The sequence below is a fragment of the Staurois parvus genome, unplaced genomic scaffold, assembly GCF_062004578.1.
Source record: "Staurois parvus isolate SC_StPar_1 unplaced genomic scaffold, SC_StPar_1.0 ptg000610l, whole genome shotgun sequence".
NCBI classification, from domain to species: domain Eukaryota; kingdom Metazoa; phylum Chordata; class Amphibia; order Anura; family Ranidae; genus Staurois; species Staurois parvus.
The window spans coordinates 759772-772798 of record NW_028318406.1 but is presented as its reverse complement, the minus strand read 5'-3'; the positions used below and the strand labels follow the sequence as shown (position 1 = coordinate 772798).

General features: G+C 42.6%; 1 protein-coding gene across 1 annotated transcript in view; it reads right to left on the bottom strand.

Moving 5' to 3' along the window:
* SPINT1 (serine peptidase inhibitor, Kunitz type 1) overlaps positions 1-13027 on the bottom strand; it is a 70193-nt gene that overhangs the window by 33093 nt on the left and 24073 nt on the right. The window contains exon 2 of the mRNA XM_089693033.1: positions 3906-4060. Within this exon, the coding sequence (XP_089549159.1) occupies positions 3906-4060 (155 nt within the window). The remainder of the gene's footprint in view (positions 1-3905; positions 4061-13027) is intronic.

Here is a 13027-nt window from a genome sequence, read left to right as displayed (position 1 = left end):
CTGTGGGGGCCACGAACAGGAGGTCATCCAGATAAGGTGCTATTATCATGGACTTCAACCTTAACAATGCTAGAGCCTCTGTCAGAATCTTGGTAAATATTCTTGGTGACGAGGAAAGGCCAAAAAGGGGAGCTCTCTGCTCGGAAGTGACATTCCTTTCCATGTATCTCCACCGCCAGCCTCAGGAATTACTGGGAGTCTTCCCAAAAGGGGATGTGGAGGTAGGCATTCCTGAAGTTCACAAATCGCCATGAACACGTTTCGCTGAAGAATGTTTTTTCACCGAAAAAAAATGTACTCTATACGGAATATTTTGTAACGAATGGCTTTGTTCAAGGGTTTCAAATTTAGAATACAAAAAAACAAAAAAACAACAAACTTCAACGGCTTCTTGACAACAAACATGGGAATAGAATCCCCTTCCCCTTTCTTCCCTCAGAACTGGGATGAGCACTCCTTGGTCTACCATTTCCAACAGGAGGAGAGGAAGAGCTTCAGCCTTTTCCAGATCTCATGCAAGTTCCATCAAAGGAAATCTCTGGAGGGACAGTATTGAACTCCAGAGAATAAGCCTTGGCAGTGATATTGAGAACGTACTCCTTGGCTGTAATCTTCTGCCACTGGGGAAGGAAGGTAGCCTTCCTCTCTTTGGCATCCTGCAGTCATTGTTGTTTGGGGGTTGCACCAGAAGAGCCAAACAAGACATTGCTCTTTGATTTCCCTTTGTGGCCAGTCCAGTGCTTTTTTGGCAGTTTTTTTGGCCCCGAAAAAAACCTCTTCTGGAAAGGTTTTAAATTTTTTGGCAAGAAATGCCCCCTTGTCTGCTGTTCTTTCCAAGGCCCCATCCAAACCTGGCCTGAACAGCAGATCTCCTGAAAAGGGAAAATTACATAATCTTAACTTAGATGCCGTATCACCAGACCAGGTTTTTAGCCAGAAAGCCCTTCTGGGTGGCACTGCCAGAGCCCATGCTCTCGCAAAGAGTTTTACCAACTCAGCAGATGCATCCGTGATGTAACCGACCGCTTTAAAAAAGAACTGGCAAGGACTTAAAGTGATTTTTTTTGTTTGTTATTCTTTTCTTTAAAAAAAAAACAAAAACACAACAACAACAACACACACATCTATACTTACGTGCTGTGCAGTGGTTTTGCACAGAGCAGCCTGGATCCTCCTCGGGTCCCCCGCAGGCTCTCCTGGCCCCTCCCTCCAGTCGCGTACCCCCACAGCTTGCTATGGGGGCACTTGCTGCTCCGTGTGTCCATTCACACAGAGCCATAGCTCGGACCAACCCCTCTCTTCTGATTGGCTCACTGGCTATGATTGACAGCAGTGGGAGCCAATGGCTCCCACTTCTGTCTCAGCCAATAAGAAGAGGGAGTCCCAGGATAGCTGAGACTCCAGTGCACATCTCTGGATCAAGAGGGGGCTTACGTGAGTATTATGGGGGTTTGGGGGTGATGCACACAGGTTTTTTTTTTTATCTTCACGCATAGAATGCAAGAAGGTAAAAAACCTTGAGCCTTTAGAACAACTTTAGGAATCTCCTCTCAAGGAGTGCCACTGTTAACCCCTTGACGTCGAGCGCATGCAAATATGCGGCCTCTTGGCATCTGGGCCTTGACTACGAGTAACCGCATAATTGCGTGCAATTAGAAAATACTTATGTGCAGAGAGTGCGCTCTTTAGAGCACCACATCAGGCGTTACCTGGTGCACTGGAAATGCTTTAGATTTCTTTTTGTAAGGCCTGACACATCAGGTCGTGTTTTGAGGGTTGACCCTTCTCTTCCTCAATTTCTAAAGGTCTCGCTAAGAGGTCCTTCATATCATCTAAGGACAATTTAAACTTAGTGCCTTTACTTTCCTCTTCCATCTTCCTGCTCTAACTCCGAACTGAAACATCAGCATCACTAGACACCAGGCTTACTGCTCTGTCCACAGAGACATCTTGAGACCGTGAAGCCACCGACCCCGGTGAGGCTGTGGGTGAGTATTGACTAGCTGGAGCAATCCTGCTGCAATCAGCTTCTTAAACTCCTTAAAAGTAGAGTCCATTTCTTCCTTGACTGACCCAAAGAAGTTTGTTAAAAAAGGAGTCAGACACCCTTAATGCAAACGGGCAACACATTGTTTAAAGAGCGGCTCTGTGTATTCCGAAGCCATCTTCATTCCACACTTTGCACTTTTTTGAAATAGGCTTGGGCTCTGAGTGGCTTTGCCTGCCAAAGACATAAAAACACAGGAATCCTCGAAGGTCAAGAAACAACTAACCCACCATGGAAATGTGCTCACCTGGTGAACAACACTGCACTCCTGCTGTGACCCAGACCATTAGACATCACCAACCACTCAGGCGCTCTGACCCAAAGTCAAAAAGGATACCTACTGGTGCCTACCTGCATCTCGCTGGTACTTGCTTCCCCTGGAGCCTGTGCAGACAGCAGCTCAAAATCCCCCTGCAGCATGTGAGCTGTGTGGCGCTCATCTTATCCCCTGGAGTGGCATCCACATGAAAAAACTACTAGCCGGCCTCCCTTCCTCCCTGTGCCACTTCCCCTGGGAGCACGCCGATAATGTCATCCCATCTTGGAAGTGGCATGCCGGCATCTCTGGGTCAGTCCGGCTGCAGAGGCCCCCGCTGGAGCCATCAAGGAGATGACTACCTCACCGCCTTTATTCTAAGCCTGGGCACAGAGGGAGGGGGGGGGGGGGGGAACGGATCACCTCTCACCCGCTGCTAAGAAGGGATCACCGCGGCCTCCCCCCCCCACGAGAAAAACACTGGTCAGTGCTCTCAGCCATTGGCAATTAAAAGTCGATTGGCAGACCTTTTTTGGTCATGCCCCTTCAACAGTTTGTCTGTCTTCTGTTGGACCGGCTGCTGTACATGTGGGCTTAATATCGTCTGGTTTCTGTTGAGCTGGCAAAGACCGCCCAATATTCGGCCCGCGTATACTTAGCTTTAGCAATGCACAATACAAAAATTACTTAATTACCAAGTAAACAATCACCAATCGCAACAACCACAATACCAAAGATTAAAAAAAGTAAACAAATATGAGAAAAAAAAAAAAAAAAAAAAAAAAAGGGAAGAGCTTACTGTATCCAGCTACTGCTGTTCAAAATATGCATGCTAATTTCCAAGGCATACCTGTAGTCCATGTGCAGCCCCTTCCCCAGCCTGTCCACAAAACTCCTAGAGTGGGTGACCAAGGATGGGCCAGCCACTGAACATGCAGGGTTGTCAACTCGAGAAGCTCTCAGAACAGGCTGAGGAGAGGTCACACATGCCCTACAGGTACAGCATGTCTTGGAATTTAAGCATCTCTTTTTAAAAATCCTAAATAAGCTTGAATGCACAGATACAGAGATCAACCTCAAACTCTGACTTGGTGAAACCTTCATATGACACATTACCATCTGCATCCAACAGCCAATTTACACAAACACAAGGTAATTATGACTCAGCAATACAGAGAATAGTTTTAGAGTGACTCTTCGAATGAGAAAGGAATGAGTCACTGATATATTGCAGTTAGTGCTTTATTCAATATGTAAAATTCTATTTGTACAAAATTTCTGCGTTGGTACATTTAAAGAACACCCCTACCTAGGGTAGGAGTTGCATAGATCCCAACTATCCCTCATTGGAAGGGGCTCTTTGTCCCTTATTGGTATTTTGAAAAGCCAATATATTAAAAAAAAAAAAAAAAAAAAAAAAAAAAGGATACAAAATAAAAATTAGACTTTAGAAACCATTAGACTTTAAAACCATTCTAAGAATTTACAAAAATACATTATACAAGTCCATAGATTAGGTACCATTGCACCTAAAGAAGATTTTAAAAAAACATAACTGTTGCACCAAATGGTTCCTTTTTGTGGAGTACACCATGAATTTACCTCCATAACAACATCAGGGGCCCCTTCTAACAAGTTCCATTGGTAGCTGGCAATTCCTTCTCTGTCCCAGCTGTCAATGCCACTCAGCACCACATTCTGCGAGGGTTGCGTTTTTACATCTTTGCTTACTTTGGCTATAGGTGGGTCATCTTCCCCTAGAAGGAAAAGAAATTTGTAATATTTGTAAATATATTTTTTATTAAAATTTGAGATATCAGAGTGGAACAAAGTATAATATAATACAGCAGACACGCCAAACTGGTGATTTGTGGACCTCATGTAGCCTGTTCATTTCTCCTATACAGCTCTAAGATTTGTGAGGCCACAGGGGATTCCAGAGGTCTAATTCCTCTTACAGGAAACAGTTTTAGAGCTGAATGCTTCATAAAATCTTTCATTGATCCAGTCTCAGGGATAAAACACTGCAATGTACAGTTATGACTAATGTTAATTAATAAGGTGTCATGTCTTTATGAAATAACCTAAGAAATTCCTTTATTTTTTTTCTAGTAAATACACCAAAAAAGAAAATGCAAGTTGGCTAACCATATAGTTTTCCATAGGTGCAAAGGTGTGGCTGCATCCTTAAAGTTGAAACTCCGTCAAATACAGTTGGAATGCATGCTGTATAGGTAAACAGACTTACCTTACAAAAACTTTGAGGGTACTTTTAAAGTCATCCTTATCTGAGCAGTTACTTATTTTTTGTAACCTTATACCCCAGTTTTATACTCGGCTGACCATAGTCTGCTGAGATCAGAGCTCTGTGTCCTGCTAAGCACTTGCCAGAATCTTAAAAATGGGGGAAAAAAGAAAAAAAAAAAAAAAAAAAAACCTGTATAGGTCTGAAAATTGTGTTGAGCTGCAGGGACACAGGCGAGAAAAAAACGTGTGCAGCACTCCATATTCCGCACAGAAGAAATCTTGTGGTATGGGGAACAGGCAATTATAACCTTAGAATGTACATCCCTTGAGGGTTAGGGACCGATGTGAATGTACAATATATATGTAAAGAGCTGAGTAAATTGACGGCACTATACAAGTACCTGAAATAAATTATAACGCTGGCACTGCAATTACAATTAGGCCAAAACAAAGTTACTGCACTATTATTAATATTATTATACAGTATTTATAATAGTTCGCTCAGCGCTGTACATTACAAAGGGGGACAGAACATGTGACAGAATACCAATACAATGCAAAACATGAGGGGATTGAGGGCCCTGCTCTTTGGAGCTTACAATCTAGGAGGGAGGGGATAGTGGTACAGGAGGAGATAGCTGTGGGGGATGGAGTGGTAGGAAGAGTGGAGGAGGTCTGTCAAGTTAGCAGGGGGTAGGGTAGGCTTCCCTGAAGAGATGGGTTTTCAGGGTGCGCCTAAAAGGAGAGGAGAGTAGCACTACATAGTTCACTTTCCATTAAAGAGCAACTTTTAGGCTCCAAGCTTGAAAAAGGCTACTAACCTAAAATAGTGTGCATGGACACACAGAACAACACTATTTAGCTTCTAGGAGCAAAAAAAAAAATACTGATAACAAGGCGTCTGGGCACTTAAAGAAAATGCTAGTGTTTATGGGGCCTTAACATATAAAATCAGTGAAATGCAGTGCTATGAAATGCCCCAGTGCACACTAAAGTGGTTGTGGACTCAGTCGGTTCACATCTATGTGAACTGGATGCATTTTGAACTGCATCAAATTTGCATGCCAAGTGAAATTACTTTTTTTATTGTGCCTGTTCACATATACGGTATGTGGTACAACCAGAGTGCGAATTCAGTGTGAATTTAAAGAGTCCTGTCACTTTTCTGACCAGTGCGGTCCAGAAATTTAAAAAAGAAAAAAAAAAAACCAAACATAGCAGATCCCTCTATAGTGTTTACTAGCTTCAATCTATAGAACATAGTGTGGTTCCTATCTGATCTCTCCTCACTCTACTATGCATGAATCACTTCTGACAGTCTAGGGGCTCATTTACACTGTAGCTGATAAACTGACTTTCAGGAGCTTTTCTGTATTTTTTTGTCAGCAGCCCCTAAACTCTCCTCAATGTTTTCCTGTGTGTCCATGTATATGTCATTTACAGGCAGTTGAGTTTAGTCTTTTTTTAACGCATTGCGTTCAGGAGTAGATGTCATCAGCGTTTCAAATGCCAAACACTAGTAACAGCGGCTAACCGCGTTTATAAAAGAGTTTGCAAGTGTTTAACTGTTCCATGTCCAGAGCCTTTTTTCATCATCAGAAATGCATGCAAAGCATTTTCCATGTATTCAAATGGACCTAGCACACCAGCACAGTCAGTTCCAGGTTTTGCGTGAAAGAAAAAAAAAAAATAATAATATATGGTAGAACGTGCTGCATTGCTCATGATGGGATCCATAGTGATCACAACCAGAAAAGATAAGTAATCTCAACACATACTGCTCTCTCTCTTTCAAAATGTCTGAAATCGTAAATTTTTTACTGTTTTTCAGTGCATTTTGGAAGGTCTCCTGAGGTTAGCTTAAAAAAAACACAAACGCTCATAAACACGGTATGAAAACGAGGCTTAACAGACATTTACCCTAGCAGTCAGTTTCCATTGTTCAGAAGTGTTTTCCAAACGTCCCGTGTACATGGAGCCTAACCCGACACCAAGAAATCCCAGGAGATACCTACCCCCCATCCTCCAGTTTGCACATCATAGAGCTGGGTGTAATCTGACACCTGAGTGGAGGAAATGGACAGTGTGTGACCTCAGATCTCCACCCCCTGCCCTCTGGAGCAGAGAAAAAGCCTTTGATTTCAGAAGTTTGTAGAAGAGAGGGCTCAGATAAACAGGTACAGCTTGTGTAGAAGGATATGTTTAATCTCTGTACATCACCAGGGGCTAGTCACTTCAGTGGATATACTTTACAACCACTATGAAATGTCAACTGGGTATTCCAAATACATTTTACATGAGTTCATATAACACCTCCTTTCTCCAATGCCTGTACCTACACCATACGTACTGCTTAATCCTGTCACTAAGTTCCTGAGCTTCTTCTGCTTAGTTTTACCATCCAGGCCTTCCACTCTTCTCAGGCGACTGTTCAGAGGTGAAATCATTACCCAATTTCCAATTATTTACTGAAATTATTGAAGAAATCCATCCGCATTACAAAATCAACATTTGAAATTAGCTCAAGTGCTAACATGAGCACAGCCATCTCCAAAATGACAGGAATGTAAACCAACTGGTTCTGGAACCTGGTTCAACATGCTTGGTTACGATCGTTCTCATGTGCTTGGGTTTAATATATTCAGACAGGAAGATGGGAGAAAAAAAAAATGTATTCATGATCTCACAGAATAGAAGATAGAAATACCTCTGAAAGGTCTTGGCAAAATGCAACATGTGCAGTTAAACAGCAATTTTATGTCAGGACTAACTCCTTGGGCAGATTCATTCTCTGAAGGCACTCTGGGGCATGAACGCTCCAAAAACAACAATGCATTAGACACTTGAACGCACCTCAGTGCATACATATGAAATGCACAGTACAGTATTGCCTTGCATGGAGGCAAAAAAAAAAAAAAAAAAAAAGGAGGTGGTCAGGGTTTTTTTGTGAGTGTACCTATAGGAAATAAATGGGCAGCTGCAACCTGTGCTGACATCTCAAAATGTATCAAAATGGGTCCTAATATCTATTTTTGTTAGTAAGACCCATTCTCCAAGGCAAGCACTGAAAGATTTTGAAACACCCCTGCCATTTTGGATGCGTTGACCTCTAGTTTCCCATTTAACTCAAGTGAATGGAGGCCTTCAAAATCAAACTGCATCTGAAACTGCATGGCAACGTCATGCTGTATGCTTTTTCCAAGTACAAGTTATATGCCTGAGGCTGCTAACTGCTTTCCTGACTAATCATTAAAAGAGAATCTGTCATGATTAGGTTTAAGAGTCTGAAAATGTAATCCCTAATGATTATAACTGCAGGTTTACGTATTAAAAAGTAACCACTATGGAGTGGATTTACTAATACTAGAGTGAAAAATCTGGTACAACTGTGCCTGGTAGCCAATCAGCTTCCAGTTTTTTGGTAAAAGCTTCCAGCTTTAGTAAATCAAACCCTTTATGGTTTATGGATCCTAGATTTCTGAGTAGGGCTAAATGACAGGTTAGAAAAAAAAAAAAAAAAAAAACCCCACACACAAAAGAGGTGGCTTCACATACCTACAGCAACCTCCAAAACCTGGCAATTTAATTCCAACTCATTCTGACAGGCAACGTTCTCACGCCTCCACATTCCTACTGGCCCATTGAGATGATAGGCTGCTTCACTGGCCAATAGGAATAAGCAGAAGACAAGAATGGGTGAGCATACCGGCACCATCCAGAACTGCCAAAGCTGTGCCTGTCAGAGCAGCTGAGGATCTGGCTGTTAAAGACTTCAGGACAGAGGCGGCTCTAGGCTTTGCGAGGCCTTAAGCAAAGCTTAGACATGAGGCCCCACTCACACCCATCCATCTGTCCGTCAGCTATGCAGCTGGCCCAGATCCTCATGTGAAGGACATAGGTGCCAACATTTCAAAAACATTTTCAGGGACATTTCTTTTTAATTATTTGTAGGTCTAGAAAAGGTAGTATAGGAATGGTTTAAAATTGCACTAAATTACAAAAAGACTACAGACCCCCATAGGCAGCTACAAAGCCCCTCCCCAGACCATATGAGCAGCTGGAGCAGGCATTGGGAACAGATGGCGCTGGCTGCGGCTCTGTCTGGCTGAGTCAGTTGGTTCTGGTCTCTCTGCTGACCTCTCTGCTCCATCCATATGACTGGCTCGCCTCTGGCCTCCACAGTCCTCTGCTCCAACTCACGACACCCCCATGTTAATGAAGACTCAGGCCTCTGGTTGCCCTGCTCGTTCCGGGTCTCTCAGTGTCCATCCCTGCTCCTTGTTCTCAGTCAGGTCCCCGCAGCAGCCGCTGATACTGAAAATCTGAGAGGTGTGATCACCCTCGACTGGCCACGCCCCTCAGCACTGACCAATCCGCATTTGGACACGCAGCACCTGACTTCCTGGAGGTGGGGAGGAGGTAAGGGAGGGATGATAGTATTTTGATTAACCACCAGGCAGCCTGGGACATAGACAAATTATCCAGGACAGAGGTCAATTTTCGAGATTCTGCCTGGAACAATTGCACAGTGGGACATTGGTCAGATATTCAGGACTGTCCCGGGCAATTATGGACTGTTGGCAACTATGGCGGTGGATGGGAGAGCTGACGTGCGTGGACGCAACCTCAATCCTCATTGGCTGGCGAGCAGAACTCCAGAAGTCTTCGGGTACATGAGAGGAGTGTGACAGATCTTACCTGTGCCAAGCAGCGTCAAGGTGTCCTTTCACCTCTAAAATAAAGTCAGATAAAACAGCGGTCCTACTGCCGCCAGGCCCACTAAGTGACATGGGGCTCTTAATGCTGCCTGAGCACAGCGGTGATAACTCCAGAGCCACCCCCCCCCCCATACATGTAAAAATCTACATTTTTGGCAATACCATTACTTAAACCCCCAGAAGATTATATATTTTCTGAAAGCAGAGGCCTTGTAGAATAAAAAAAGGGGATATTTGCAAATTTTTATGTCAGATGACATTTGTATGACTGTTTATTAAGCGTAAATTATCAGGAAAAAAAAAATGAAATGAATTTTAGTGCAAACACACACAATAGAATACCCATTTTTGGTTGATTATAAAAGATGAGGTTGCATCAAGTAATTAGATACCAAACATTCCATGTCTAAAAATTGTATGCATCCATGATATTGGCAAAAACAATGATGTCCAAAAATCAGGTGATACTCTAAAAGCTTTTACAGCTCATCAGTTTAGAGCCAACTAGGAGTTCTTGGGAGGCACTAGCTCCATGAAAGTGATCGGCAACTGTGGAGCTGCCACATCACTATCACTTTCAAGCTAACTGCGGCAGGTAAATTAGGCAGCTGCGAGGCATTAGGCTACTGCCTAAATTGCCTAACTGAAGAGCCGCCTCTACCTCGGGACCAAGGAAAGGGCCAAATAATACTTCCTATTACATGTCCCCTAGAGGGGAAAGTTCAAACAAAACCTCACTAATGCTAAACCGACTTCCAGCCCCATTCTTAGCCTAATTGATCTAACCCTGTGAATAAGATCACTATACGTACCTATTCTGAAGCCACTCTGATTTCAGGCAGAGCTGTCAGAAGCAGCTTCTATGTAGAGCAGACAGCAGATGCCCAAAAGGTAAAGCCCCGTATACTCACGGGCCGAATATATGGCAGTATTCGGCCCGTCTGTGTGGTAGTGAGTCTGGCTTATGTCGAAGGGGCATGATTGAAAAAGGTCTGCCGATCGGTTTCAGTTCAATGCTCTCAGCCAATGGTTGACAGCGCTGACTGGTGTGTTCTGGTAGGGGGGGGCAGTCCCCCTGTCAGAACACAGTAGCAAAGTGGGGAAGTGATCGGTCAGGTTTTCTTCATTCAGCCCAACAGCTTAAAGTGTTTATGAGGCTTACGTCTCTGGGTGACGTGATCACCTCTTCATTTCCCAGCAGTTGTCAGCCAATGTTGGAGACCAGACCACAGCAGCTTCAGAATAGGCAAGTAGAAAGATCTTTTCTTCACAGGGTTAGATAGACTAGGCTTAGAATGGGGCTAGGAGTAGATCTAGCGGTAGTGAGGTTTTGGATGAACTTCCACTTTAACTAGCATCAGGCCTGTTCTCAACTACTGTTACTTTGTTCCTTGTGAGCACATCTGCATGAAACACCTGACTGACCAATTCAAAATCAGGTAGTTACACTAGGAAAAAAAAACAAAACAAAAAAAAACCACACGGATTTAGGCCTGGTTCACAAATATGCACTCCAGATCCATTACGGATGCATTTTTTAAATTTTATTTTTATTTTTTTAACACGTTTTTGATGCATTTCAAAACGCTCTCCTTTTTTCCGATCTTTTTTTTCCCACTGTAATGGAATTTGGGGCATTTTACTGCGTTCCAGTACATTCCAGTGCAGGAAAAAATGCAGCATGTTACTTTTTTTACCTGAACTGGAACACCCTGGAACTCACCGCACTGGTGTGAACTATTCTATTGCAAACCATGTAACCTACTTTCCATTTTCAGTTTTTGATGCAGGGGAGAAAAAAAAAAAAAAAAAAAAAGGCACTGGAATGCTTGTGATGTGAACCGGCCCTTAAAGTGGAACTTCACTCTCTTGGTCAAAATTGACTATTTTTAGTCCTTATGCTGCTAGCATTAGTAAATAGATAGGACCGTATATCATATCTACTTGTTTTGAACTTTTTTTTTCCCATTTAATCAGTTACTTCCTGGTTTTCATGCCTAGGCAAATTAAATCGTACATCCCAGGAGACTTCAGAAGGGGAGTAGGGGTTTTCTGAGCAATGCACACCTTCCTGCCTGCATGCCCAAGCTAAGTGCAGGTGGATTCTAGGAAGTAAATGCTACATGAATCATCTGCACTTAAGATGGCCACTGCCATAAATGCTAGGGGGTGGTTTTCAAAGTGATTTCTCAGTAAAATAAAACTGAGACATGGAAGGGTGGGCGAGTTTGCTTTTAATATGTTATTGATTTGTGGTGCTTAGATGCAGTGTAGTTTCACTTTAAGGTGTACAAAGTTAGTTTTACAGAATGTACAAAATAAAAAGGTCTTTATGGATAGGTCATGCACAGAGTAAATATGGTATTATAAACGAGGGGTGGGTAGAGGCATCTTTTGCCAGAGTGATTAGAAGTACAAATTCACAAGGGAAGAAAAAGCCTCCACATTGCACATAATCATACAGTAAAATGGTGGTATACTTGGCAAAAATGGTTGTGCAAGGATTGAGCAGAATTACAATTTTAAGGTTAGTAATAAATTAAGCTCAGTTGAACAGTAATGAGTCACCCACAGCAACCAGATTTTTCTTCTAATTTTTCAACCACATCACAGAGCATTTATTAAAGTGGAACTACACCGCATCTGAGCGCCATAAACCAAAAATGCTAGTTAGTTCATTTTTAATATCCAATGCAAACTCCCCCATCCATCCATGTCTCCGTGGTTTATTTTGCAGATAAATCATTTTGAAAAACACCCCCTGGCATTCGTGGCAGTGGCCATCTAGAGTAAGGGCAGATGGTTCATGTATCATTTACTTCCTGGAATCCATCTGCCCTTAGTTCAGGCATAGGCCGAGCAGAGAACCCTCCCTCTCCTCCTGAAGACTGATGGGATGTATGACATCATTTGCCTAGCCATGGAAACCAAGAAGGGGTTGGAAGAAATGTAAAAAAAAAAAAAAAAAAAAAAAAAAAAACTTTAAAAACACAAATATGATATACTTTCCGATGCATTTACTAATGCTAACAGCATATGGATTAAAATGGTCCATGTTGATTGGGAGAGTGAAGTTCCACTTTAAGTATCAGGTCATTTTTGCTTGACCTGGACCACACAACCATACCCTTGACAAGGTTTGTTTTGCAGCTGTTAAAATGAAAGAAAGTAGTGGAACTTTATTTTTTTGTGCAGTCAGGAGTCTAAGGTTTATAAAGGCTTTCTGGATACATCTACCCAGTACCCTGTAGACAAGTTGAAAGACTTTGGTTGAGAATCTTATACTTTTAGGACAGTTCCACCAAATGTATTTAAGCATCTCCATATCTCTGCACCCCCTGAAGCATACAGTAGGTTCGATATTTCAAGTCAGAATTTTGCTCAGTAATGGGAAACCATATACCACTTTAATAGTCATTTAACTGGTTTCCGCAAAAGCCGAATTTATTAAGCCCTGCGCTGTGTCCAATATTTGCCCTATTTATTCTATTTATTCCAGTAGGTCATATCATCTTTCCATTTTATGGCATATTCTGGAGGATGGAGGGAGCCAGCATTAAGAAGGATGTGTATACTAGCAAAACTATGCCTTTACTCAACCTGAGCAGGGGATAGTTAATATGTGCCAGTTCACATCAGAACGCAGTGTGGGAAACCTGCGTTCTGCGCGTGCTTTATGTATCACATTCAAAACAGACTGCCGTTGCGATCTGCAGTGGGTGCCAATGTTAACGACACCCCAAATGCAGCAAAAGCACT